At 48.4% G+C, this 27000-nt stretch overlaps 1 protein-coding gene across 8 annotated transcripts in view; it reads right to left on the bottom strand.

Annotated features, from left to right (window-relative positions):
* The window catches only part of als2b (alsin Rho guanine nucleotide exchange factor ALS2 b), a 191049-nt gene that overhangs the window by 67791 nt on the left and 96258 nt on the right, over positions 1 to 27000 (bottom strand). For 5 of the 8 annotated variants that reach the window (XM_070876070.1, XM_070876068.1, XM_070876069.1 and 2 more), the window contains 8 exons: positions 26041 to 26172; positions 21722 to 21754; positions 13713 to 13841; positions 4780 to 4850; positions 3754 to 3820; positions 1955 to 2154; positions 1653 to 1718; positions 542 to 640 (listed from right to left, as the gene is read on the bottom strand). In XM_070876070.1, coding sequence (XP_070732171.1) covers positions 542 to 640; positions 1653 to 1718; positions 1955 to 2154; positions 3754 to 3820; positions 4780 to 4850; positions 13713 to 13841; positions 21722 to 21754; positions 26041 to 26172 — 797 coding nt within the window. The remainder of the gene's footprint in view (positions 1 to 541; positions 641 to 1652; positions 1719 to 1954; positions 2155 to 3753; positions 3821 to 4779; positions 4851 to 13712; positions 13842 to 21721; positions 21755 to 26040; positions 26173 to 27000) is intronic. The other 3 variants (XM_070876071.1, XM_070876074.1, XM_070876075.1) reach the window with 1 other exon arrangement.

Genomic DNA, 27000 nt, shown 5'->3' with positions numbered 1-27000 from the left:
GAGCCAATTTAAAACCAAGTTGAGAAGGAATTTCTTCTCCCAGAGGGTTGTGAATCTGTGGAATTCTCTGCCCAAGGAAGCAGTTGAGGCTAGCTCATTGAATGTATTCAAGTTACAGATAGATAGATTTTTAACCAATAAGGGAATTAAGGGTTACGGGGAGAGGGCGGGTAAGTGGAGCTGAGTCCACGGCCCGATTAGCCATGGTCTTATTGAATGGCGGAGCAGGCTCGAGGGGCTCGATGGCCTACTCCTGTTCCTAATTCTTATGTTCTTATGTTCCCTCAGAGGAGGGGGAACGCTCTCTGAGAGGTGTATGGGGGGAGTGTTTCCAAATTCAACCAACACGTCACAGACTCCCAAGGGACCCTACCAGGGGTCGCAGGACGACCCTACCACAAAACCAACCAATGGATACAATCAAGACCCCAAAGCCTCACTAAACCAAGAAACAGCCCAAATTAGACCAGCCTCCCAAAACCAACACATATCAAATAAGACACTGAAGCCAACCAGTAGATGAAATGAGACATGAACGTACTTGTAGATCCCATGGCCATGCATCTTGCCCTCTTTCCAGTGGCCCTGATAGTGATCATTCTTTTTCAGAGCTTTGCTGGGTATGATGTACTCTCCATATCTAAGACGACAAATTAAAACTTTTAGCACCACACTCTCACTTCAAGGAGTTCGTCCTCAAATCAAGGGAACACTGGCCCATGTTACGCCAGTCTACCTGCTCTACGAACTGCAGAGTACCACAGCCCAGTGTTCACTTCCAACAAGCCCAGAGCCTGGCAACAATAGGTATCCTGCTTGAACCATCGAGCCAGATACCGCTGTAGGCCACAGTCCACAAATGTGTGGATTAAGGCTGCTTTCAAAAACAATGTGCCTGGGTGCAATCCATAGAACCTCACCTGTTCCACGCACTCATCAGTGACATGCCCATCCTTGCATAAACAACCCATCCCCAATAAGAGGATTTGTCTCCCATATCTTCTGAAGACACTTGGAGCAAGGTTCCACAGATGCTGGCCACACAGTCCCTCACCCAAATAAAAAGAAAATGAACTTGCATTTATATAGCGTCTTTCAGCCAATTAAATACTTTTGAAGCATAGTCACTGTTGCAATGTAGGAAACATGACAGCCAAAGGTCCCACAAACAGCAATAAAATGAAAGACCAGATAATCTGTTTTACCAATGTTAGTCGAGGGATTTTTTGGTGCCATGGGATCTTTTACATCCACCTAAGTGGGCAGACGAGGGGTTTAACGGCTCATCCAAAAGGCAGCACATCCGATAATACAGCACTCCCTCAATATTGCAGTGGAGTGTTGGCCTGGATTATGGGCTCAAGTCTCTGGAGTGTGCTACCACTGAGCCAAGGCTGACATGGGTGAGCCGAGACACAGAGCGTTGCCAGGATATTTGACGACAGAGGGACGAGCCTGCTCTCACCTGATATCCATGCGGGTGTACACATGCACAGGTTCCAGCAGGAAGCATGAGATAGTGAGCAGGAGCAGCTCTGGCTGATTTTCTCCCCCTTCCCTAAATCAGAGCCCCCCCTGCCGTTGCCCTAGGTGAGATCAACTAACTGCTCAGGGATCGCAGAAAATTCAATTTGTACGCTTCTGACACTTACCCATCCTCTAAGCCATTTTTGAAATCGCCAGAGTACGTTCTCCCATCAGGCCACCGCAGCATGCCCCTGGGAATGAGAGAACACAGTTAGAAGATACTGAGAATTAAATGGGAAGTACAAGTCTCACAATCTTCACAACTCCCCCGCACACAACTGCTGTGCCTGGGAACATCCCTTCTCACAAATATTTTCTAGTTAGACTCTGCTTGGCATCGAAACGTGTCTCAGAGACTTAAGTCAGATTCTCCAGATTGAGCATGCTTGCGGGCGAGTGCGCGCATGCGTGCAACACTGACACTCACTTGCCGTGTGGTTTTCCAGCCAACCAGCGACCTTCATAAGTTGCCTCCTTCAGCCGTGGCTCCTTGTAGAAGGTGTAAGTGGCGGTGCGCGAGATGGGGGGTTCGGCTCGTGTGACGCTGCCCGGTCCAGAGGCCAGAATATCCGGAGCACCACTCAGTGCCTGGTCCACAGCCTGGTTAATTGCTCTTAACCACTTCGTCTGAAATGAAAAGACAGTGAAACACTCAACATTTCACAATCCACCATGCAGCCAATGTTCCCTGTAATTTTTTTTGATTTGGTGCACGGCCCATTTAACTAGCTGCACAATCCATAAAAATTTTCGTGCATGTGTGGGTTGTCCCATGTAAAAGCTGCTGAGCACTTGGCGCACGATCTGCAGACCGCTGCGTGGCTACGCAGCCCAACGGGAGCGTTGCACGCAAAGTACCCATCCCACCGCTCCTGTAGACAACCCAACCAACCCACCGCTCCTGTAGGCAACCCACCGCTCCTGTAGACAACCTAATCTACCACACCACCTCTGTAGAAACCCCAAACCAACACACCACTCCTGTAGACAACCTCCACAGGATTCAAGCAATGGTTTGCTCAGATTTATGGGTTAACAGGACCAACAAATCCCATTTTCTAGTTAGACAAACGGACAGCTGGCGCGTCCAGTTAAACTGATTTTTCAGTTGTGTTCACGGCAACAGAACAGCTGGGCGCTAGTCAACTAAAACCTAGAGGCTGCAAAGAGTGGAAACGCAGCAGCCAGTCATCAATAGTCAGGTGGGATGGATCGATTAAATTGGGCAAAATGGTTTTGATCAAAGCACCCCACAGATTAAAAGATTGCTGTACCACTAAAAAACCTTGAACCAGTTGCAATCAACCTTTCCACAGAGCTACAAGATGGTGACTGAACTGCACTGAGGGATGTTCTCTCTGCTTTTCTTTGACTTCCAGAAAAAGGAAGCATGGGATTGTTATTGGAGCTGGGGTTATCCCAGCTCCCATACGGTGAGGAGGAGGGCGCTGTTGTTATAGCTGGGGTCATCCCAGCTCCCAGTGAGGGAGAGGGTCCTATTATTAGGGGTGCGGTTTATCCCAGCTCCCATACAGTGAGGGGGAGGGAAGAGTTACCTTAGTGGGCAGGAGTCCTGTCCCCTGCCCCGGAGATCAGAGTGTGGGGTAAAATCCCGGGCCCAGACTAGTGTCCCATCAATGTGGGTAACATACCCAAGAGTTGCCGGTGTGTTTTATTTGTTCTCAGATCGTGAGTGTCGATGGCAAGGCTGCATTTATTGGCCATCGCCAGTTGCTGTGTGTAGGTGGTGGGTGTTCTCTTTGAATCACTGCAGTCCATGTGGGGCTGGCACTCCCCGATGGTAAAAAAGCAGTGGTTGGGACAGCGGCCTTAACAGAACGACAGTCAGTAGCACTGGATTAGAATGTCATTATTTCACCAATACATTCTGGTTTTAAATACAGCTTAGAAGGAGGGGGCTAAAAATGTTGACTTTATTTCTAACTGAGCTTGCATGTCTTATTGATAAACATACCACATGCTCAACCTCCTCTCCCGCCCAGTCTCTAAACTGAAATCTGATATGTCCACTGTCGGTCTGCAATAAAAGTGCACATTAAGGTGACCATCATTGCAGTCTCAGGACCAGTAGTCTGCTCATTCCCATAATCAAATTATTGGCAGAAAAGGCCCAGCTAATCATATGTTGCCCAAAAACACCGCATTCCCTACTACAACTTCCTCCTCTCTTCCTATACCAGTGAATTGGAGAGCCACTCACTTTACCTTCTCCTGAGGCGATGCTGCAGTGAGGATGAACTGATCTTCAGCTGTGGTTATCTTCAGGGCATTCCTACAGAAAAAAAAACAGCAAGTGAAAGAGACAGAGAGACTCACATACAGAGGACGAGAGAGAGCGAGGACAAGACAGAGACAAACACACATATGCAGAGAACGAGAGAGAGAGGGAGAGAGAGAGAGAGAGAGAAAATGAGGGAGACAGAGAGACAGAGAAACAGACAGACAGATAGACAGCATGTGCGATAGGGTACGCGTGCAGACTCGAGTCCGAGCCAGAGCGGGAGCGAGACAGAGAAACAGAGACAGAGACACACAGGAGGCAGAGAACACAGCAACACACACACTAGCACCACCAGCCTTTCCAAGAGTGGTCACCTGTACCCATTTACTCAGACACAACCCACTGGATAGCAGGACTGTTGGCATTCAAATATGACGCAATGTAAAACCGCTGAATTAAGAGGGCTCAGCTTGAGCAGCGTGTGAATGCAGTGCACTGGGGGACTCAAACCCTCCTCTTTGCATCACGTACATTTACCTCACCCTCACCACTCCTTCACTCCTCAATTTTCTGTTCTTGTTGCCAGTGCGTAGGGCAGAAGTTGTGGTGGGGAATATGATGTTTTTGCTCTCATCCAGCAGTGGCCGTGCAGCAGCACTGACCTGGCCACTGAAATCAATGAAAATAACTATAGCAAAAAGTCCAGGATTCAATTCCTGCTTTTCAAAAAAAAGCTGCACACTATTTGTTTTCAAATGACTCAGACCTTCCACCCCTCAACCATTCTGGAGCAAGTGAAAGATGCTCCGACTGTAAAGGGTTCCCTGACCACTCTGAAAAAAGCAGGTGCCCAGGAGAACGCTGGAATGGAGAGCAATGGGTAGAAATCCTGCAATAAGTATCAGTGAATAAAAACAGCAATCCTGCCAGAAGGCCAGAGTTATAATCATGTGCCTAGCATGAGAATTCATTCATTGCATGAGAGCGGATCAATCATTTCTGATACTCACGGGCTGCTGTTTTCGTCAAAGTGGGGCTCTACCCAAAGTGTCACGAGGGGAAATATGTGGTGTGTCGAAAACTGAGGAAAGGGGTGAAAAATGGAATCGTACAAGAGAAATTAATTAGTACACATGGGAAACAGCAACCCAATTCTAAGCATAGTCAAAACCCATTAATCTGTGGCAAACTACAGAGAATAGCAGGGCTCAACCGGAATGAAGGGACAAAACAACAGGGTGCATAGGCATGAGGCAACAGAATAGTAATCCTTCCCATCACTCAGTAAGCTTTGTGGGAAGGGTTGCTCAGTTTACAGCACCCAGCTGGTATTGGTGCTGATTCATCACTAACCCAGCCGTGATGTCAAAAGATGGAATACAACATTGCCCCTAGGAAATTTATCACTCGGTGTTGGCTAAATTCCTGGAATAGGTGTCACATTTCTTTTTTCTGATGATATTTCTGCAGAAAGGAATAGATTTATGTACATCTTAAAATTGAGAGTGTTCTCACAGGTTAATATCCTTCGTGCAGCTGCCGAGACAAAAAGGAGTTAATTTGTTATTGAGCCAGGCATTGAAAACGTGCACTTAAGCCTTATGGATCAGTTTGAGGTAAGGCACAATTCACAGACTGTTTCAAACTATGACAGTAACAATTAATGGACTCAAGCCAGACTCAAAGTCCCATTAATTCAGACAATGGTTCCTGGAGACCCACAAACTAAGGGGAGGGGGAGCTGTGGCCTGTTTTATTGACAGGCAAATTCTTGAACAGGGAAGGAGCCTTCCCACTTTGTGAAAAAAGACAAAGGGGCAAGTTGAAGTCAGTCGGCCCAGGTAGGGGTGGGAAGGAAACCTGACGCATTCATCTTAAGCACAGTGCTAGTCAGAACCAGAATGCGCAGCAGGAAAAGGTTAAGCTAACCCACTAATGGAGGACCATGTGGGGTGATTTGTAACTTTGTTTTCTTATCCACAATGAGGGGTTTGAAGTTAAGGTGAGGCAAGGGGAGTTTTGATCGTGACGATCAATTGGTACATTCACTTGTTGTCGGTAAAATAAAGCAACTCCAAATTTATATCTGATCTTATCTCACTAAAGCATTTTCAATCTGAAAGATTAGAGAAATGCACTATGGCATGTACCAAAGACACAACATAGGATCTGGAACATGGGAACAGGAGTCAGCCACTCAGCCCCTCAAGCCTCATTTAGATCATGGTTGATCTGCATCTCAACTCCGTTTACCCACCATTGCTCCAAATCTCTTGATATTTATGTTGGGGAAGACTGAATTTAAATCTTGAAAATTTAAATTGACCCAGCGAGTCAATTTGGGGGAGCGAGTTCCAGAATTCTATTACCGTGTGTGTGGAAAAAAGGAATACAAGCCAAGTTTCTGTAACCTGGCCTCATAATTTAACCCTTTTAGCCCTAGTATTATTCCAGTGAATTTGCTCTGTACCCCCTCCAAGGCCAATATATCCTTCCTGAGGTTCAATGCCCAGAACTGAATGCAGTATTCCAGATGGAGTCTGATGAAGATTCTGTACAAGTGAAGCATAACTTCCTGCCCTTTGTAATCCAGCCCACTTGAGACAAAGGCCAACGGTCCATTTTGTTTAGCTTCTAGCTTCTTTTAAGAGAAGGGATAACCATCCGTGGCTAACTAATGAAATAAGGGATGGTATCTGTTGTGTATCTGTAAAGCATGCACTCCCATGTTCCAGGGAGCGCATCCCATCTCCTTGGGAGCACTGTATATAAGCCGGCCCCGAAAGCCTGTTCCTCACTCTGGAATGTCTTAATAAAGACTGAAGTTACTGTTACTTTAACCTCCCTGTGTGCAGTCTCATCTGTGTCAGAAACACAACAGGTGACGAGTATACGAATCCAACGCAAAGATGCAGCAAACTGTGGAGAGGTTCTCGGAGGGCGAGGACTGGGAAGCCTATGTCGAACGGCTCGACCAGTACTTTGTAGCCAATGAGCTGGACGGAGAAGGAAGCACTGCAAAAAAGAGAGCGGTCCTCCTCATGGTCTGCGGAGCACCGAGCTACAGCCTCATGAAGAATCTTCTGGCTCCGGTGAAACCACAGATAAGTCATATGAGGAGCTGTGTACACTGGTTTGGAAGCATCTTAACCCGAGGGAGAGCGTGCTGATGTCGAGGTATTGGTTCTACACGTGCCAGTGATCTGAAGGTCAGGAACTGGCGAGCTACGTCGCCGAGCTAAGGCGACTTGCAGGACAATGTGAGTTTGCGACCTGGAGCAGATGCTCAGAGACTTTTTTGTACTGGGCATTGGCCACGAGACCGCCCTACGAAAACTTGTGACTGTAGAGACACCGACCCTCAGTCAGGCCATTGCGATAGCACAGGCGTTTATGTCCACCAGTGATAACACCAAACAAATCTCTCAGCACACAAGTGCTAGCAATGTTCACAAATTAAATGGAACTGTGTCTGCGAGCAGAAATGTACAGGGCAGAAACCACGAGTCTGCAACTGCCAGCAGGCCTCAGGTGACCCAGATGACTCAGAGTCCGCAACAAAGGATGAATGCAAGGCAATTCACACCTTGTTGGCATTGTGGAGGCTTCCATTCAGCCTATTCATGCCGCTTCAAAGGGTATGTTTGCAAGAGCTGTGAAACAATGGGGCACCTTCAACGAGCTTGCAGATCTGCAAAATCTGCTAACCACCACGTGGCAGAGGGAGATTGGTCCATGGTGGATCAAAGCAATTTTGAGCCTCTGAGAGAGGAGCCAGATGCTGAAGTACACGGGGTGCACATACTTGCGACGAAATGTCCACCTATAATGCTAAATGTAAAATTGAATGGCTTACCCGTAGCCATGGAACTGGACACTGGCGCTAGCCAATCATCATGAGTAAAAAGATGTTTGAGAGACTGTGGTAACAAGGCACTCAGACCAGCCCTGAGCCCCATCCACACGAAACTGAGAACGTACACCAAAGAGCTCATCACTGTCCTGGGCAGAGTCATGGTCAAGGTCACCTATGAGGGCACGGTGCACGAACTGCCACTCTGGATTGTCCCGGGCGATGGCCCCACACTGCTTGGAAGGAGCTGGCTGGGCAAAATCCGTTGGAACTGGGATGACATCCGAGTGCTATCACATGTCGATGAGTCCTCATGTACCCAGGTTCTTAACAAATTTCCATCCCTTTTTGAGCCAGGCATTGGAAACTTTTCAGGGGCGAAGGTGCGGATCCACTTGGTCCCAGAGGCACGACCCATTCACCACAAGTCGCGAGCGGTACCTCACATGATGAGGGAGAGAGTGGAAATCGAGCTGGACAGGCTGCAAAGCAAGGGTGTCATCTCCCCAGTGGAATTCAGGGAGTGGGCCAGCCCAATTGCTCCAGTACTCAAAAGTGATGTCACAGTCAGGATTTGCGGCGATTATAAAGTAACTATTAATCGTTTCTCGCTACAGGATCAATACCGGCTACCTAAGGCAGACGACCTATTTGCAACGCTGGCAGGAGGCAAGACGTTCACCAAGCTCGATCTGACTTCAGCCTACATGACGCAGGAGCTGGAGGAATCTTCGAAGGGCCTCACCTGCATCAACATGCACAAGTGACTGTTCATCTACAACAGATGCCTGTTGGAATTTGGTCGGCTGCAGCGATCTTCCAGAGAAACATGGAGAGCCTACTCAAGTCGGTATCACGCACAGTGGTTTTTCAGGACGACATATTGGTCACGGGTCGGGACACCGTCGAGCACCTACGAAACCTGGAGGAGGTCCTCCAGCAACTGGATCGCGTAAGGCTGCGGCTGAAGAGGTCGAAATGCGTCTTCATGGCAACAGAAGTGGAGTTTTGGGGAGAAAGATCGCAGCGGACGGCATTCGGCCCACAGACGGCAAGACTGAGGCGATCAGGAACGCGCCCAGGCCACAGAACGTCACGGAGCTGCAGTCTTTCCTGGGACTCCTCAACTACTTTGGTAACTTCCTCCCGGGGTTAAGCACCCTCTTAGAGCCCCTACATGTGTTATTACGTAAAGGTGAGAACTGGGTATGAGGAAAAAACCAAGTAATTGCTTTTGAGAAAGCCAGAAACATTTTATGCTCCAACAAGCTGCTTGTATTGTATAATCCGTGTAAAAGACTTGCGCTAGCATGTGATGCGTCATCGTACGGAGTCAGGTGTGTATTACAACAAGCTAACGTTACGGGGAAGTTGCAATCTGTCGCTTATGCCTCCAGGAGCTTGTCTAAGGCTGAGAGGGCCTACAGCATGATTGAGAAAGAGGCATTAGGGTGTGTGTTCGGGGTAAAGAAAATGCATCAGTATCTGTTTGGCCTCAAATTTGAGCTGGAAACCGATTACAAGCCCCTTATATCCCTGTTCGCTGAAAACAAGGGGATAAATACTAATGCCTCAGCCCGCATACAAAGATGGGCATTTGCGCTATCAGCATATAACTATACCATCCGCCACAGGCCAGGCACCGAGAACTGTCTGGATGCTCTGTCGGCTCCCATTGCCCACCACGGGGGTGGAAATGGCGCAGCCCGCAGACTTGTTGATGGTCATGGAAGCATTTGAAAATGATAAATCACCTGTCACGGCCCACCAGATTAGGACTTGGACCAGCCAAGATCCCCTGCTATCCCTAGTAAAAAACTATGTACTGCATGGGAGCTGGGCCAGCATCCCTGTTGAAATGCAAGAGCTAATCAAGCCGTTCCAGCGGCAAAAGGATGAACTGTCCATTCAGGCAGACTGTCTGTTGTGGGGTAACTACGTAGTGCTACCCAAAAGGGCAGGGAGATGTTCATCTCAGATCTCCATAGCACACACCCGGGTATAGTAATGATTGAAAGCGATAGCCAGATCCCACGTGTGGTGGCCCGGTATCGACTCTGACTTAAGAGTCCTGTGTATGGCAATGCAGCGTGTGTGCTCAGTTGAGCAACACGCCCAGAGAGGCACCACTAAGTTTGTAGTCCTGGCCCTCCAGACCATGGTCGAGGATCCATGTCGACTATGTGGGCCCGTTTCTCGGTAAAATGTTCCTTGTGGTGTGGATGCTTTTTCAAAATGAATTGAATGTGATATAATGTCGGGAAGCACCGCCACTGCCACCATTGAAAGCCTGAGGGCCATGTTTGCCACCCATGGCCTGCCTGACATACTGGTCAGTGACAACGGGCCATGTTTCACCAGTGCCGAATTTAAAGAATTCATGACCCGCAATAGGATCAAACATGTCACCTCGGCTCCGTTTAAACCAGCCTCCAATGGGCAGGCAGAGCGGGCAGTACAAACAATCAAACAGAGCCTTAAACGAGTCACAGAAGGCTCACTCCAAACCCGCCTGTCCCAAGTACTGCTCAGCTACCGCACGAGATCCCACTCGCTCACAGGGGTGACCCTGGCTGAGCTACTCATGAAAAGGACACTTAAAACCAGACTCTCGCTGCTCCCCCCCCCACCTGCATGATCAGGTAGAGAGCAAGCGGCAGCAACAAAATGTAAACGATGGTCGCGCCACTGTGTCACGGGAAATTGATCTGAATGACCCTGTGTATGTGCTAAACTATGGACATGGTCCCAGGTGGATCGCGGGCACGGTGATAGCTAAAGAAGAGAGTAGGGTGTTTGTAGTCAAACTAGACAATGGACAAATTTGCAGAAAGCACCTGGACCAAACGCGGCTGCGGTTCACAGACTGCCCTGAACAACCCACAGCAGACACCACCTTTTTCGAGACCACAACACACACCCAAAGGATCGACACCACCCCTAACCAGGAAATTGAACCCATCACGCCCAACAGCCCAGCAAGGCCAGGCTCAACCAGCAGCCCTGCAGGGCCAACAACTCGCCAGCCCAGCGAGGGCACAGCCAACACACCAGAACAGTCATTTGTACCGAGGCGGTCCATCAGGGAAAGAAAGGCTCCCAACTGCCTCACCTTGTAAATAGTTTTCACTTTGACTTTGGGGGGGGTGAGGGCGGGGGAGTGATGTTGTATATCTGTAAAGCATGCACTCCCATGTTCTGCCACCAGGGAGCGCATCCCCTGAAGTCCCAAGGGATCCCAGCATCCCTTGGGAGCACTGTATATAAGCCGGCCCCCTAAAGCCTGTTCCTCACTCTGGAGTATCTTAATAAAGATTGAGGTCACTGTTACTTTAACCTCCCTGCGTGCAGTCTCATCTGTGTTAGGAACACAATCGTATCAAATTGAAAACAAGGACATACAAGGTGGCCAAGACTAGTGGGAGGCCAGTGGATTGGGAAACTTTTAAAAGTCAGCAAAGAACAACTAAAAAAATAATAAAGAGAGCCAAGATAGATTATGAAAGTAAACTAGCACGAAATATAAAAACAGATAGTAAGAGTTTCTGCAGGCACATAAAAAGGAAGAGTGGCTAAATTAAATGTTGATCCCCTGGAGGATGAGACTGGGGAATTAATAATGGGGAACAGGGAAATGGCAGAGACTTTGAACAAATATTTTGTATCGGTCTTCACAGTAGAAGACACTAAAAACATCCCAATGGTGGATAATCAAGGGGCTATAGGGAGGGAGGAACTTAATACAATCACTATCACTAAAGTAGTGGTACTCGGCAAAATAATGGTACTAAAGGCGGACAAGTCCCCTGGACCTGATGGCTTGCATCCTGGGGCCCTAAAAGAAGTGGCTGCAGAGGTTGTGGATGCATTGGTTGTAATCTACCAAAATTCCCTGGATTCTGGGGAGGTCCCAGCAGATTGGAAAACCGCAAATGTTAACACCCCTATTTAAAAAAGGAGGCAGACAGAAAGCAGGAAACTATAGACCAGTTAGCCTAACATCTAACATTGGGAAAATGCTGGAGTCCATTATTAAGGAAGCAGTAGCGGGACATTTGGAAAAGCACAATTCAATGAAGCAGAGTCAGCATGGTTTTATGAAAGGGAAATCATGTTGGACTAATTTGCTGGAGGATGTAATGAGCAAGGGGGAACCAGTGGATGTGGTGTATCTGGATTTCCAGAAGGAATTCGATAAGGTGCCACATAAAAGGTTACTGCACAAGATAAAAGTTCACGGGGTTGGGGGTAATACATTGGCATGGATAAAGGATTGGCTAACTAACAGAAAAGAGAGAGTCGGGATAAATGGGTCATATTCCGGTTGGCAAACAGTAACAAGTGGGGTGCCGCAGGGATCGGTGCTGGGTCCTCAACTATTTACAATCTATACTGTATTAATGACTTGAATGAAGGGACTGAGTGTAATGTAGCCAAGTTTGCTGATGATACCAAAAATTGGTGGGAAAGCAAATTGTGAGGACACAAAAAAAATCTGCAAAGGGATATAGACAGGCTAAGTGAGTGGGCAAATATTTGGTAGATGGAGTACAATGTGAGAAAATGTGAGGTTATCCACCTTGGCAGAAAAAAATAGAAAAACAAATTATAATTTAAATGGAGAAAAATTGCAAAATGCTGCTGTACAGAGAGACCTGGGGGTCCTTGTGCATAAAACACAAAAAGTTAGTATGCAGGTACAGCAAGTAACCAGGAAGGCAAATGGAATGTTGGCCTTTATTGCAAGGGAGATGGAGTACAAAAGCAGAGAAGTCCTGCTACAACTGTACAGGGTATTGGTGAGGCCACACCTGGAGTACTGCGTACAGTTCTAGTCTACGTATTTAAGGAAGGATATACTTGCATTGGATGCTGTTCAGAGAAGGATTCCAGTGATGAAGGGGTTGACTTATGAAGATAGGTTGAGTAGGTTGGGCCTATACTCATTGAAGTTCAGAAGAATGAGGTGATCTTATCAAAACATATAAGATATTGAGGGGGCTCGACAAGGTGGATGCAGAGAGAATATTTCCACTCATAGGGGAAATTAATTCTCAGAATACGGGGCTGCCCATATAAAACTTAGATGAGGAATTTCTTCTCAGAGGGTTGTAAATCTATGGAATTTTCTGCCCCAGAGAGCTGTGGAGGCTGGGTTATTGATCATATTTAAGGCGGAGATAGACAGATTTTTGAGCGATAAGGGAATAAAGGGTCATGGGGAACGGGCAGGGAAGTGGAGCTGAGTCCATGATCAGATCAGCCATGATCTTATTAAATGGCGGAGCAGGCTCGAGGGTCAAGGTGGCCTACTCCTGCTCCTATTTGTTATGTTCTTAGTGATTTTTGTACCTGGATACTCAAAATCCCTTTGTTCCTCCACAGCTCCCAATCTCTCATCATTAAGAAAATATTCCAATTTGGATTCAAAGTGGATTACCTCACACTTCAGATATCCAGTTCAGATCCCAGGACACACTACATTATGATGGGTACTATGGGCACACTCCTGAATGTAAAGATGATGGGACCACTTACAGGAGAGACTAACACCACTGTACTTGAGAGAAGACCCAAGGTGACCTGAAACACTGCAAATGCCGCACTTTAAACACCAACAATGACCCAGGGTACTTGGATCAAATCGGAAAGGCAGGAAAAAAAGAATCTTTTTTTTTTAAAAAGTGTGCACAAACAAAAAATTCTCACTGGTCAGACACAAAAAGAGCAAAAAACTGCATCGGTAGAATTCCGTATTCAGAATGATCGAGCTGCCCCTTCCCCACTGATCAATACCGGGGCTGCCCCTCCCCCACTGATCAATGACCGGGGCTGCCCCTCCCCCAGGCTGCCCCTCCCCCACTGATCAATGACCGGGGCTGCCCCTCCCCCACTGATCAATGACCGGGCTGCCCCTCCCCCACAGATCAATACCAGGGCTACCCCTCCCCCACAGTTCAATACCGGGGCAGCCCCTCCCCCACAGTTCAATACCGGGGCAGCCCCTCCCCCACAGTTCAATCCCGGGGCAGCCCCTCCCCCACAGTTCAATGACCGAGCTGCCACCTCCTTTCCCCCAAATTGACTCACCTGAGCATGGACTAGTGCATCATTGAAGAGGATAAACCAGTTGATGGAGAATCTGCCAGCATGTTGCAGTGTCAGCCCCCGGTTACTGCTCTCACAGATGAGGCGGCGTTCCGGCTTCCTCAGGGAATCCTTAGCAGGAAGAGAACAGACTGATGTTACAGCAACAAGGGTTAGCATCAGCAGTATGCTCAGCATACCTGGAACCGAATATAGGACGACAGCTTCTCTCACCAAAGAATGCGATGAATCGGGAATCCACAGGACCAGGTCAGCTTGCATTCCCACTGAACCAAGTGAGTGGGGTTAATCCCACGATCAAGCGATCCCAATATCATTTGATGTTTTTGTCCCTCTTGAAGGCATTACCATGCTGGGCTACGGTTTCACGGGTGTCAGCAGCCCTTGGTACTTCACTCAAAGAACCATTTTGCAGGCCCACTTCTGAATAATAGGCTATTTACTACGGAGGGAAACACTGTCGGACTCTACTCCCATTTGACAACCACCTATGCAGCGCCTTTTCAGCAGGGGTCACTGGAGAGTGATTAAGAGCATGGATCCCCCCCGTCCCCCTGCCATGAGTGGAATGGGCAGACAGGCAGCAGATGCAGTTTAATATGGAGGCGCACAAGGTAATTTTGGCATGAGAAACAAGGAATGGAAGTGAACACTCAATGAAAAGACATTGAAGGGTGTGGGTGAACACTCCACCTGGGACTCCAAATACACAATTTATTGAAAGTGAGAGTGCAGGAAGATAAAGCCATAAAAAGGCCAATACAATTTCAGATTTTATAAATAGGGGCATGGAGTATGAGAGTTAAGAGGTAATAATAAATTTGCACAAGCCATTGTTTAAGTGACAGTACACTACGGTATGCAGTATGGGCCACCCTGTTATAGAAAAGACATTAAAACAGAGAGCATACAGTGTAGATTCACCAGGGTGATGCCAGGATGGGAAACTGCAATTATGAGGAGAGACTGGAGATACTGGGACTATTTCCAGTGGAGCCAAGAAGTTAAGAGGAGACATTATAGGTTTTTAAATTATGACGGGTTTTGATGGAGCGAATAGAAAAAGATGATTCTGTTTGGTTGGGGAATTAGTGACGCGAGGTTATCAGTTTAAAAATGGGAAAAGGGTTAGGAAAAATGTCTTTATGCTGAGGGTGAGAATAATATTTCTGAAGGAAACAATTTAGGAAAATCAAATGGACTAGCTTCAAATAGGGAGAAGTCTGCAAAAAGAAAAAGGAGTAGCTCACACAAAAGACAAAAATTGGGTGAAGAGGAATGTCAATTTGTAGAGGATGGTCAATAGTAGCAGAGGTATTTAATAAGTCATGTGTATATCTTTACTAGGGCGGCAATGGGAACTTAACATTCCTGGTGACAATGCAAAACAAGGAGGGGGTGGGTGGGGGGGGGGGCGGTGGCAGGCAGTTTGGTGGATGGTGGTAGTATTGATCAAAGATACTGTTACAACCCTGGTATGGGATGGTGCTCTTGAGGGTTCAACGACAAAATCTATTTGGATAGAGCAAAGGAGCAGAATAGGAGTTGTTACGCGGCTGGGTGTATATTATAGACCGCCAAATAGTGGGAAGGAGATGGAGGAGCAAATCTGGAAGCAAATTTCAGAAAGATATAAAAACAATATTGTAGTGACAATGGGGGATCAATTATCCTAATAGTGACTGGGGGGAAAAAAGTGTAAAAGGCAAGAAGGGGAGGGAATTCCTGAATTGTGTACAGGACAACTTTCTTGATCAGTATGTTTCCAGCCCAACGAGGAAGGAAGACGTTCTGGTTCTAGTTCTGGGCAGGTGGAGCATGTTTCAGTGGTAGAGCATTTGGGAAACAGTGATCACTATCATTAGATTTACAGCAGTTATGGAAAAGGACATGGAAATAAATCAAAGGTGAAAATACTCAACTGGAGGAGGGCTGAGTTGAAAAGGGATGTGATCCAAGTGGATTGGAATCAAATATTGGCACGTAATGGGAGGCCTTCAAAGAGGAGATAGTTCGGGTACAGACTAGACATACTATAAGGGGGAGAGAAAGGGCAATCAAAACTAGAGCTCCCTGGATGACTAAAGAAATTGGGATTAAAATGAAACAGAAAACTGAAACAGGAAGAGGGGCAAAGAAACTGCATCAGAAAAGATTAGAGGGTAACATAAAAGGGAACACTGAAGTCTTTTATAAGTATATAAAAAGAGTAAAAGGATAGTGAAACGAAGTGTGGGGCTGATTAGGGACCAAGAGGAAATCATCTGGTGGAGGCAGATGAGGTATTAAATGAGTATTTTGCATTTGTCTTGCTGCCAATGTAGCAGTAAAGGAGGAGGGGATAAAAATAGAGGGAGGCAGTGCTCAAAGTAGAAAAGTCACCTGGGATGCATCCTAGGTTGCAGAAGGAATTATGGGTGGAAATAGCAGAGGATTCAGCCACAATCTTTCAATCCTTCTTGGATATTGGGGTGGTGTCAGAGGACTGGAGGGTTGCAGACGTTACACCTCTGTTCAAAAAAGGGAAGAGGGATAAACCGGGTAACTACAGGCCAGTCAGATTAACATCAGTGGTGGGGAAACTTTAAGAGACCATGACCCGGGACAAAATTAATTGCCACTTGGAAAAACATGGTTTAAAAAATGACAGCCAGCACAGATTTGTTAAAGGCAAATCATGTCTGACAAATTTGATTGAGCTGTTTGATAAACGGAGAGGGTTGATGAGGGTAGTGTGGTTGATGTGTGTATGGATTTAGAAAAGGTCCATTATGGTGGATTAAAGGAATTTTATTTAGATAAGATCATTAAGCTAAAAGGAAGACAAAGCACCAGAGTCTGACAAGATACATCCTAGGATCCTGAGGGACATGTGAGCAGAAATTGCAGAGGTTTGAGAAATTATATTTCATGGCTCGATTGAGAATGGATGTGTATCGGAGGATTGAAGAGTACCCAATTTAGGGCTCATTTTTTAATAATATAAAAAAAGAGTGCTTTAATCTGAGTAATTATAGGCCAGTTAGTTTAGCATCGGTGGCAGGGAAAATTTAGAGTCTTTAATTATGGATGAAATTACCAAGTATCGAGCTAAAGAAAAAATAGAAGTACCCAGCAAAGATTTCAAGAGACATCGTGCTTGACAAACCTCAGAATTCTTTGAGGAGCTAGCAAACATGGGCAATGGAAGAAATGCAGTGGATGTAGCATATATGGACTTTAAGAAAACCTCTTAAGAATACCACATGGGAGATTCCTAGAGTAGATTAAACTTTGGGGGGAGGGTAACAAACTGAATTAAAACTTGGTTATAAGGGTAAAAACAGAGTTCGGAGGTAATGGCAGTTTCTCAGGGCCCAACATTGCCCAAGCTGTTTTTTCAGCGCATTGACCTGAAGCGTGCCGACTTTGTGTGCTGGAAACGGCACCAGAAAAAAAAAAAAATCGCCCCATCCTCGCTGCTGTTCACAGTCCCCGGAGTCTTAGCGTGACGTGGATGCTGAAGTGGGGGGCAGAGCCAAACGCCAGCGCAGTGATGCTGGCCCGACATGCGCAAGAGAGACAAAACTTGGCAGTCGGCCCAGCAGCTGTGACTTCTCCAGTCGCTCGGCGCGCCCCCCCCCCCCGGGTGAGACGGCTACCAGAAGCTCGCATTTCTCCAGTATGCGTCTTCCCTCCCCTATCCCAGGCCAATTAGCCTCACGCACTGGCCGGCCCGCTGCCTTTCCCGGGCAGACTGTAAAGATTAGGTAGGATTTACTTTTTTTTTTAAATTGTATTTTAATGGTTTGAGCTTTTCCTTAATGTTTGGTGCTTGGTTGTTGAGGTCCTCTCCAGTTCCCTTCCCTCCCCTATCCATGCCCTAACGTCTACTGCTTTTTCTTCACTGCCCACAGGTTTTTCAGAGCTGGCCACATATGCTGACCTAAGCGGATTTGGAGTAAGTTTTTGCTGGCCAAAGTGGCATAAATGTCCAAAACTGTCCTAAGTATCTAGGAACGCCCCCTTTTGAAAAAAAGAAACTGACCTAAAAAAAAAATCGTACCTAACTGACTTACTCTGGAGCAAATGTTTTGGGGAAAATGGCAATTTTTAAACTTACACCAGAAAAAACTTGCTCAAAAAAAACCGATGCACGTCATGGCCAATGTTGGGCCCAATGAGTGGTTGGAAGTGGGTAATGGTGCCCAAAGGGTTCAGTTCTCAGTTCACAATAGAGCAAGTATATGTGACTGAAACAACTTGCTTGCGGAGGGTAATCACCGACACTTACAGGTTGTAGGTTTTATGTATTACTGTACTGGAGCATGGAATGCTTTGCCACAGGGAGTGATTGAGACAGAGATCATTACATCTATCAAGGGAAAATTGGATAAATATTTGAAGAGGAGGAAGATGCAAGGCAGAGAATGGGGCAGCGAGATTAGTTTTGAATTGCTCCAGCAATATGGGCTGAATGACCTCCTTCCGAGCTGTAAACTTTTGATAAACCAGTGGCTCCAAGGGCAAACTGTAGCACCACAAACTCCAGCCCAGTTGAATTAGGCTAAAATCAGCAGGGGAGTTGGATGGGACCCAGATATTTGCTGGTCAAGTCACTTTACCAACTGAAGGGAGGAGTCGTCGGCTATAGCTTAATCAATGAGGAGAGTCAGATTGGTCCAGCTTGCACAATTCACAGCATATTTGGCACCAAAAGGCTAAAAGGGGCTTCTGATAGCTTAGTTGGTCCCTGCACTGCCCCACGTGATCCTCATGCATGCAGTCCAGACTCCAGGTTAAATTCCTGACTCTGATGCCTTCCAAAGTCAAATAGCCCAACACCTGTTGTCTATGCTGCCGCAGGAAGAATGGATGATTGCGTTAGATATCCCAGTAGGAAAGCAAGCGGAGAAACTCGGAGGGGATTTATCTTTTGTTTGAACATTTGGCAGTGGAACTTGGAAGGATAAAATGGGGAGAGTCAGGTGGAGACAAAAGCACAATTTAAAATGAAGGGGTTCTTGAAGACAAAGTGGGAGGTGGCAAGACGGAGGTGCAGTTGGAACAGGAGCTCCAAGAGCACATTAGCAGGGTGGCTGATGGTGGCAAGCAGGGAGTGGAAATGGGTAGTGGTGTGCCTTTGGATAGGGATGCAAGTCTGGAAGAGATCATGAGATAGAGAGGGCACAAGGCCCTGAAAGATTCTGAAGGGCAGGAGAGAATTTCCATGATTCTCTGGGACACTTGGTGAGGGCAAGAGTGATTGGGATGAGAGCCTTAATGCGGGCGAGAGCACAGGCTGACATTCTGGCCGGCTTGTAGTTTATGAATGGTAGAAGTGGGGGGGCAGCAAGGATAGCTGTTTTGAGATGAAGAATGCACAGATAAGGGCTTGAGTGTCAGAGGAAGGCAATGTTATGGACTTGAAATAAAGTAACCATGGTGAAAAATTGGATGTGGGGGAGGAAACAAAGCTTGGGGGATCAGCACCTCTATACTAAGCCTAACCGGATGGCTGGAAGAGGTAGAGCTGAAGGTGTATTGGTGCCTGTAGGAGTTGTAGACCTTGTGTCATTGATGCTGTTGCCTGAATATAGAAACTAATTATGGCAGAAGTTGAGAGACATTAACGTATGCAAGCTTGCTGACAGGGGAATTAGATGACATTTATGACTGTGAATTGCTGAGCCATCGAGTTGCATACTGTTTAAAAGCATTGGCAAGTATACCAGAGCTGGGCATGGTTTTATTTCTAATCCTGTCAAGTGTAACCAAAGAACCAGAGGATGGCCAGGAGACCACAAGTCCATCCCTTCAATAATAGGGATGGTACCTGACCATCCAGAACAATCCACTTAACCTTCAAACAAGCCTGCTTCAAACCAAAGACAGACATATAACTGAACAGCAGCTCTGGGGTCCTATCTTGCGGTGTGCTGTCTGCTGAAAGGCTTTGGGGAGTCATGATCCACCTAACGTCACATTAGAGACGGTGTCAAAAGCTACTGAAAATAACTATGATTTTGGAAAAGTTTATGTATCCTGCAAGTCAAGTCTTAACTGTTGGCCTTGCTGCATTCTTCTACTTCTTAAATGGAAATAAATCGATCAGTTTAATCGTTTAAAGTGCATGGCCCATATCCCACGTGGTCTGCAGAGACTAATTCGTATTTAAAGGGCTGTTAGCCAACCATGAATGGATTGCACTAATAGAGTTATGTTTCAGTGTACAGGCCTGCTGATGGAAACTGCCTCTTTACTGTGAGCAAGCAGGGGAGTTTGTATTTCTCTCCCTTTCCTCTCTTGCTGGAATACCTTTCTGTGTACATCAGATGCACTTCAGTCACTTGCCCAAATGGCCATTCTTCATGTGCAAGCCTGGACAGCAAGTGTTAGCACACCTTGAGGACGGGGAGGAATAGTGCATATACACTGCCTTCACCAACAGACCTATCACTGGATGACCGTGTGCAGTTAGACAGACGCTACGACACAACTGTTCCCAGCAGAGTCCACGCCCTGTACAGAAACATTCGAGTTGGATTATAACCTCGCAGCCCGTGAAAAGCAGACAAAGTGAACTAAGGGATTATGCAAGTTGGTCACTCAGGAGAAACACGCACAGGTTATGCATCAGTCTAGGGTTAAATAGTGCAATGTAGAGAAACAAAGAAACGCAGGCACTACTCTTGATTTGTGTCTCCTGCTGGCAATGGCCATAAATATCGGGAAAAGACGCCATGTCCCCTGCCTGACTGGAGCAGTTTTACTCATCTTTTGTCTGTCTCGACTTTTCATGAACTCCCCAAAATAACTGTGTTATCATCCAGCACTTAAGTCAGTTCACAAACTGTAAAACCTGCTCTCTGCATCAACAACAACAACTTGCATTTATATAGTGCCTTTTAAGTAAGTGAACATCCCAAGGCCATCACTAGTTAGTACAATATCTGTCGTTCGCTTTCCTTTGGCCAATCCTAACAAGGGGCTCATGCTATTTTCCTTATCCAGTCCTGACCCGAAGTGTGAACCTGCACCTTCTCCTTTCAGAGGCCGACAGATCGGCTGTGCCTTTCCAGTATTTTCTCTCTCTCTCTATTTCAGACAGATCCCATACCAATGTTCCTTGTCACAGATGAACATGTAATGCCCATTTCTAGGCTCCTCTACTCAAGGGGAGGAGGCTCCGCCCTGGTATTAGGATGGCTACCTATTTCTGGACCGATTTATCTCAGGCTAGTTCCAGGTGTAGTACTCATCCACCAGTGAGGCCAGTGCCAGGGAATCATATTTTTCAATTTTTTGTACAGTATCAGCACTCGACTACACCAGCTTAGATGTTAGGTAGTAGATAAAGTTTCATGCACATTTCCCCCGCCCTCCCCACCCTCACCCCCAAGACCACTCAATCCCCAAGATCACCACCCTGCAGTGCCATTTTTCCTTTTCCCACACCAAGTATCCGTAGAGAGGGAGTGCAATTGCCAGTTAGTGAGCAGGTTTCTGAGGCTGACTCATACTCCGTAAGGTTGAAGTCATTCAGAAGCAGTCTCGCTAAGGACCCCTACAGCCAACAGAGAAAGTGGTGGAGGGGAGGCTCCATCCCAACAGTTTTGGCTGGGTTTGGCCCAAGTCCAGAGACCTATCCCCCTTCAGCTCCGCCCCACCCCCATTTCCACATTTGTTGGGATATCACAATCTTTATTCTGTGTAACAACATTTTAATGAAGACAATGGGAAAGTTACACATATCAAAGGGTTGTAATCTTAAAGCAGTTTCAACAGAGAAGGGTGTTCAATGAATTAAACCACAGCAAACGCAGGCCAAGACAACCTCAGAACACACTCCAAAATGTTAAGATACTGCCAAACACACAGATGAAAAGGGCAGGAATGGAACGTAACTTAACTTACCTGGTTGGAGTCAGCACTATGGAGCTACTAGCATAGCAAACTAACTCTAGAGTCTCATTATAGGCCACACAAGAAATGTCTCCATATATACTTACACTCACAGAAGAAACATGTCTCGTCAGAAAAGCCTAAAAAAAGTTAAACCCATATTAACCCTTGCACTGCTGAGCAAGGAAGCATGTAGTATGTTTTGCACACACAACTGACTAACTAAACAAGAAGGGTAAAAACTGCCTTTACATTCTGGGCTCAATTCACATCAGGTGAAAATACTGACAAGTCACTGCCATCTGTTACTAGATGGGTTACTTCACAAGCACAGTATATACCAAGTGAAAGGGAGAATTCTTCATGCCAGATACTCTATGGCTTATGTTGGTCCCAATGCTGACTCCCATAGACAAGCATCATAAACTAAGCAAGCTGCAAACCCACAGCATGCAGAAGAGTTGAGCATTTCACAGCAGGGCAAGCAGTGCCCCAATGCAGGAACCAGTGTTAGGTTGTCGAGCTTATCTTTAATGCATAGTCATCAAGTGGCAAATAAACACCGTTATAAAGGGAAACAATGCGCAATACTTTCAGCAATAGATCAGGTAGTCAACACGGTCAAATACAACATTTAGTTCAGGTTGCAGGCAGACACATCACTTGTAAAGTCCAGTGGCTGACCTCAGTGGGCTGCTGCTGGTGTCTCACACGCTCTCAGATGGATTTGCTTCCCTCTAAACTCAATGCTCAGGGTAAGCCAGATCAAGAACTGGATTACCTACACATAGAGACTGAGGAATGCTCAGTTACACAGGCCAAAAAAAGAAGTCTCTGTTATGGAAATGCTTTACGAGGAGAGTCAGCAGTAGTCATAGAGCAGTGATGATTCTGTCTGCAAATTATAAATCAAAATCCCAACACCCTGAAAACAGATGGTTACCAGGCTACAAATTACTTCTGGCACAGACATTTCTTGTTCAATGCCACGCTAATTACCAGAAACTTTTATTTGACCATTTTAAACCCACTGTGGATCGCATGCACCCATCACAACTCACTGCCAATCCCATTAACCCATCCCACTCACTGCCAATCCCATTAACCCATCCCAACACCCTGCCAATCCCATTAACCCATCCTAACCACTGCCAATCCCATTAACCCATCCCAACCACTGCCAATCCCATTAACCCATCCCACTCACTGCCAATCCCAACACCCTGCCAATCCCATTAACCCATCCCAACCACTGCCAATCCCATTAACCCATCCCATTGCCAATCCCATTAACCCATCCCAACTCACTGCCAATCCCAATAACTCAGCCCAACCCATTGCCAATCCCATTAAGCCATCTCAACCCACTGCTAATCACACTTGCCATCCCAGCAAACTAATCAATCTACTGCAAACCCCACTCAACCATCCCACTGTAATTTCAAACAATTATTAAAACAAATTGAAGACACTAATCCATGGAACTCCAAATTGCCTGGATACCAGTGCAAGACAATTCAATTGTGACTTAACAGCCACCTGAAAGCAGAAATTATCACCTTTGCTTTGTTTCCACCTTCTGAAAGCTTGGATAGGCTGACACTTTCTGATCCATTGACATGAATGGTCAAACACTGCTTACAACTCCAGTCCCTCACTCAGCAAGAGGGGCAGAGCGAGGGAGGGGGGGGGGGGGGTGGCAGGGGAAGAGCGAGGAAGGGGGGGGGGGGGGAGAGAGGGAAGGGCAAAAGAGGCGGCAGCGGGGTGGGGGGGAAAGAGAGTAGATAGAGGGGGTGGGGGGAGGGGGGGGGGAAAAGAGTGGATGGGGGGGGAGGAAAGAGTAGATGGGGGGGGAGGAAAGAGTCGATGGGGGGGGCGAGGATGGGGGGGGTGGGCGAGAGCAGAGGGCGCGGGGGGAGATGGAGGGGGGGGCGCGGGGGGAGATGGAGGGGGGGGCGCGGGGGGAGATGGAGGGGGGGGCGCGGGGGGAGATGGAGGGGGGGGCGCGGGGGGAGATGGAGGGGGGGGCGCGGGGGGAGATGGAGGGGGGGGCGCGGGGGGAGATGGAGGGGGGGGCGCGGGGGGAGATGGAGGGGGGGGCGCGGGGGGAGATGGAGGGGGGGGCGCGGGGGGAGATGGAGAGGGGGGCGGGGGGGAGATGGAGGGGGGGGCGCGGGGGGAGATGGAGGGGGGGGCGCGGGGGGAGATGGAGGGGGGGGCGCGGGGGGAGATGGAGGGGGGGGCGCGGGGGGAGATGGAGGGGGGGGCGCGGGGGGAGATGGAGGGGGGGGCGCGGGGGGAGATGGAGGGGGGGGCGCGGGGGGAGATGGAGAGGGGGGCGGGGGGGAGATGGAGGGGGGGGCGCGGGGGGAGATGGAGGGGGGGGCGCGGGGGGAGATGGAGGGGGGGGGCGCGGGGGGAGATGGAGGGGGGGCGCGGGGGGAGATGGAGGGGGGGGCGCGGGGGGAGATGGAGGGGGGGGCGCGGGGGGAGATGGAGGGGGGGGCGCGGGGGGAGATGGAGGGGGGGGCGCGGGGGGAGATGGAGGGGGGGGCGCGGGGGGAGATGGAGGGGGGGGCGCGGGGGGAGATGGAGGGGGGGCGCGGGGGGAGATGGAGGGGGGGGCGCGGGGGGAGATGGAGGGGGGGCGCGGGGGAAGAGATAGAGGGGGGGAAAGAGATAGAGGGGGGGAAAGAGATAGAGGGGGGGAAAGAGATAGAGGGGGGGGAAAAGAGATAGAGGGGGGGGAAAGAGATAGAGGGGGGGGAAAGAGATAGAGGGGGGGGAAAGAGATAGAGGGGGGGGAAAGAGATAGAGGGGGGGGAAAGAGATAGAGGGGGGGGAAAGAGATAGAGGGGGGGGAAAGAGATAGAGGGGGGGAAAGAGATAGAGGGGGGGAAAGAGATAGAGGGGGGGAAAGAGATAGAGGGGGGAAAGAGATAGAGGGGGGAAAGAGATAGAGGGGGGAAAGAGATAGAGGGGGGGAAAGAGATAGAGGGGGGGAAAGAGATAGAGGGGGGAAAGAGATAGAGGGGGGGAAAGAGATAGAGGGGGGAAAGAGATAGAGGGGGGGAAGAGATAGAGGGGGGGAAAGAGATAGAGGGGGGGAAAGAGATAGAGGGGGGGAAAGAGATAGAGGGGGGGAAGAGATAGAGGGGGGGAAGAGATAGAGGGGGGGGAAGAGATAGAGGGGGGGGAAGAGATAGAGGGGGGGGAAGAGATAGAGGGGGGGAAGAGATAGAGGGGGGAAGAGATAGAGGGGGGGAAGAGATAGAGGGGGGGGAAGAGATAGAGGGGGGGGAAAGAGATAGAGGGGGGGGAAAGAGATAGAGGGGGGGGAAAGAGATAGAGGGGGGGGAAAGAGATAGAGGGGGGGGAAAGAGATAGAGGGGGGGGAAAGAGATAGAGGGGGGGGAAGAGATAGAGGGGGGGGAAAGAGATAGAGGGGGGGGAAAGAGGTAGAGGGGGGGAAAGAGATAGAGGGGGGGAAAGAGATAGAGGGGGGGGAAAGAGATAGAGGGGGGGGAAAGAGATAGAGGGGGGGGAAAGAGATAGAGGGGGGGGAAAGAGATAGAGGGGGGGGGAAAGAGATAGAGGGGGGGGGAAAGAGATAGAGGGGGGGGGAAAGAGATAGAGGGGGGGGGAAAGAGATAGAGGGGGGGGGAAAGAGATAGAGGGGGGGGAAGAGATAGAGGGGGGGGGAGAAGAGATAGGGGGGGGGGAAGAGATAGAGGGGGGGGGAAGAGATAGAGGGGGGGGAAGAGATAGAGGGGGGGGGAAGAGATAGAGGGGGGGGAAGAGATAGAGGGGGGGGGAAGAGATAGAGGGGGGGGGAAGAGATAGAGGGGGGGGGAAGAGATAGAGGGGGGGGGAAGAGATAGAGGGGGGGGGGAAGAGATAGAGGGGGGGGGGGAAGAGATAGAGGGGGGGGGGGGAAGAGATAGAGGGGGGGGGAAGAGATAGAGGGGGGGGGAAGAGATCGAGGGGGGGTGGAAAGTGATCGAGGGGGGGGAAGAGATCGAGGGGGGGGGGAAGAGATCGGGGGGGGGGAAAGAGATCGAGGGGGGGGGAAAGAGATCGAGGGGGGGGGAAAGAGATCGAGGGGGGGGGAAAGAGATAGAGGGGGGGGAAAGAGATAGAGGGGGGGGCGGGGGGGGGGGGGCGGAGAAGGAGAGTGCACGGGAGGGAGGAGAAGTTCACGAGACGTGGAGAGTGATGGCGTGAGAGCACACAAGACAGGGAGACCGAGTAAGGAAGAAGTGTGTGCGTGTCAAGGTGCACTCTCTAGTTGTCAATCTACCCAGAGGTATGAACAAAGCAGCAAACCAGCCACGATATGGCATCAAATGCATTCTACAAGGGCAAAAGTTTGGATTCCTAATCTAAGGCAAGATTAAACGGAAAAAAAAAATTGTGGAATGCGTACCGTCATTTTCCCCGGGAACGTTTTCCAAAAGTTGTAGGTGTATTCTGCCTCTTTCTGCTTTTTCTTCAGGTATAGGCCAAGGGCTTCACACCGACAGCTCACTTCCTGCAGCTTGTGGTATTCCTTGGAGACCTGTCATAGGATACAAAACAGGACAGAGTTATCCCATTCAATTCGACTGCCCCATCTCTCTGCCTTCGTCGTCATCCCCTGCAAAGCTGCTCAAAAAGGGGTTCCACAGGCACCAGCAGCTCTTCCAGTACCATTCTTGAAATACAGACTGTAAGTCAGACTACTCAACTGTAGGGGCTTTTGTAACCGAGCCCAATCACATTCGCACATTTTCCAGCAGCAGTTACTGAACAATGACGGAGGGTTTGGGAAAAGAGGAGAGGAAGCCAGGCTGAGCATCTCCTCTGTAAACAAATTGGCCAGAAGAAGCAGCAAACCTGACGATTGGAGAAATGTAGAATTCAGCAGAGGAGGACAAAGGGATTAATTAAGAGGGGGAAAATAGAGTAGGAGAAGCAGCTTGCCGGGAACATAAAAACTGACTGCAAAAGCTTCCATAGATATCTGAAGAGAAAAAGATTAGTGAAGACAAATGTCGGTCCCTTGTAGTCGGATTCAGATGAATTTATAATGGGGAACAAAGAAATGGCGAACAAATTGTTCTGCCTTCATTAAGGAAGACACAAATAACCTACCGGAAGTACTAGGGGACCGAGGGTCTAGAGAGAAGGAGGAACTGAAGAATATCCTTATTAGGCGGGAAATTGTGTTCGGGAAATTGATGGGATTGAAGGCCGATAAGTCCCCGGGACCTGATAGTCTGCATCCCAGAGTACTTAAGGAAGTGGCCCTAGAAATAGTGGATGCACTGGTGATCATTTTTCAACTGTATCGACTTGGGATCAGTTCCTATTGACTGGAGGGTAGCTAATGTAACACCACTTTTTA

Source organism: Pristiophorus japonicus, chromosome 3 (genome assembly GCF_044704955.1).
Source record: "Pristiophorus japonicus isolate sPriJap1 chromosome 3, sPriJap1.hap1, whole genome shotgun sequence".
Classification (NCBI taxonomy): Eukaryota; Metazoa; Chordata; class Chondrichthyes; family Pristiophoridae; genus Pristiophorus; species Pristiophorus japonicus.
Note: the sequence above shows the minus strand (reverse complement) of the source record. Positions and strands in the feature narration are given on the sequence as shown.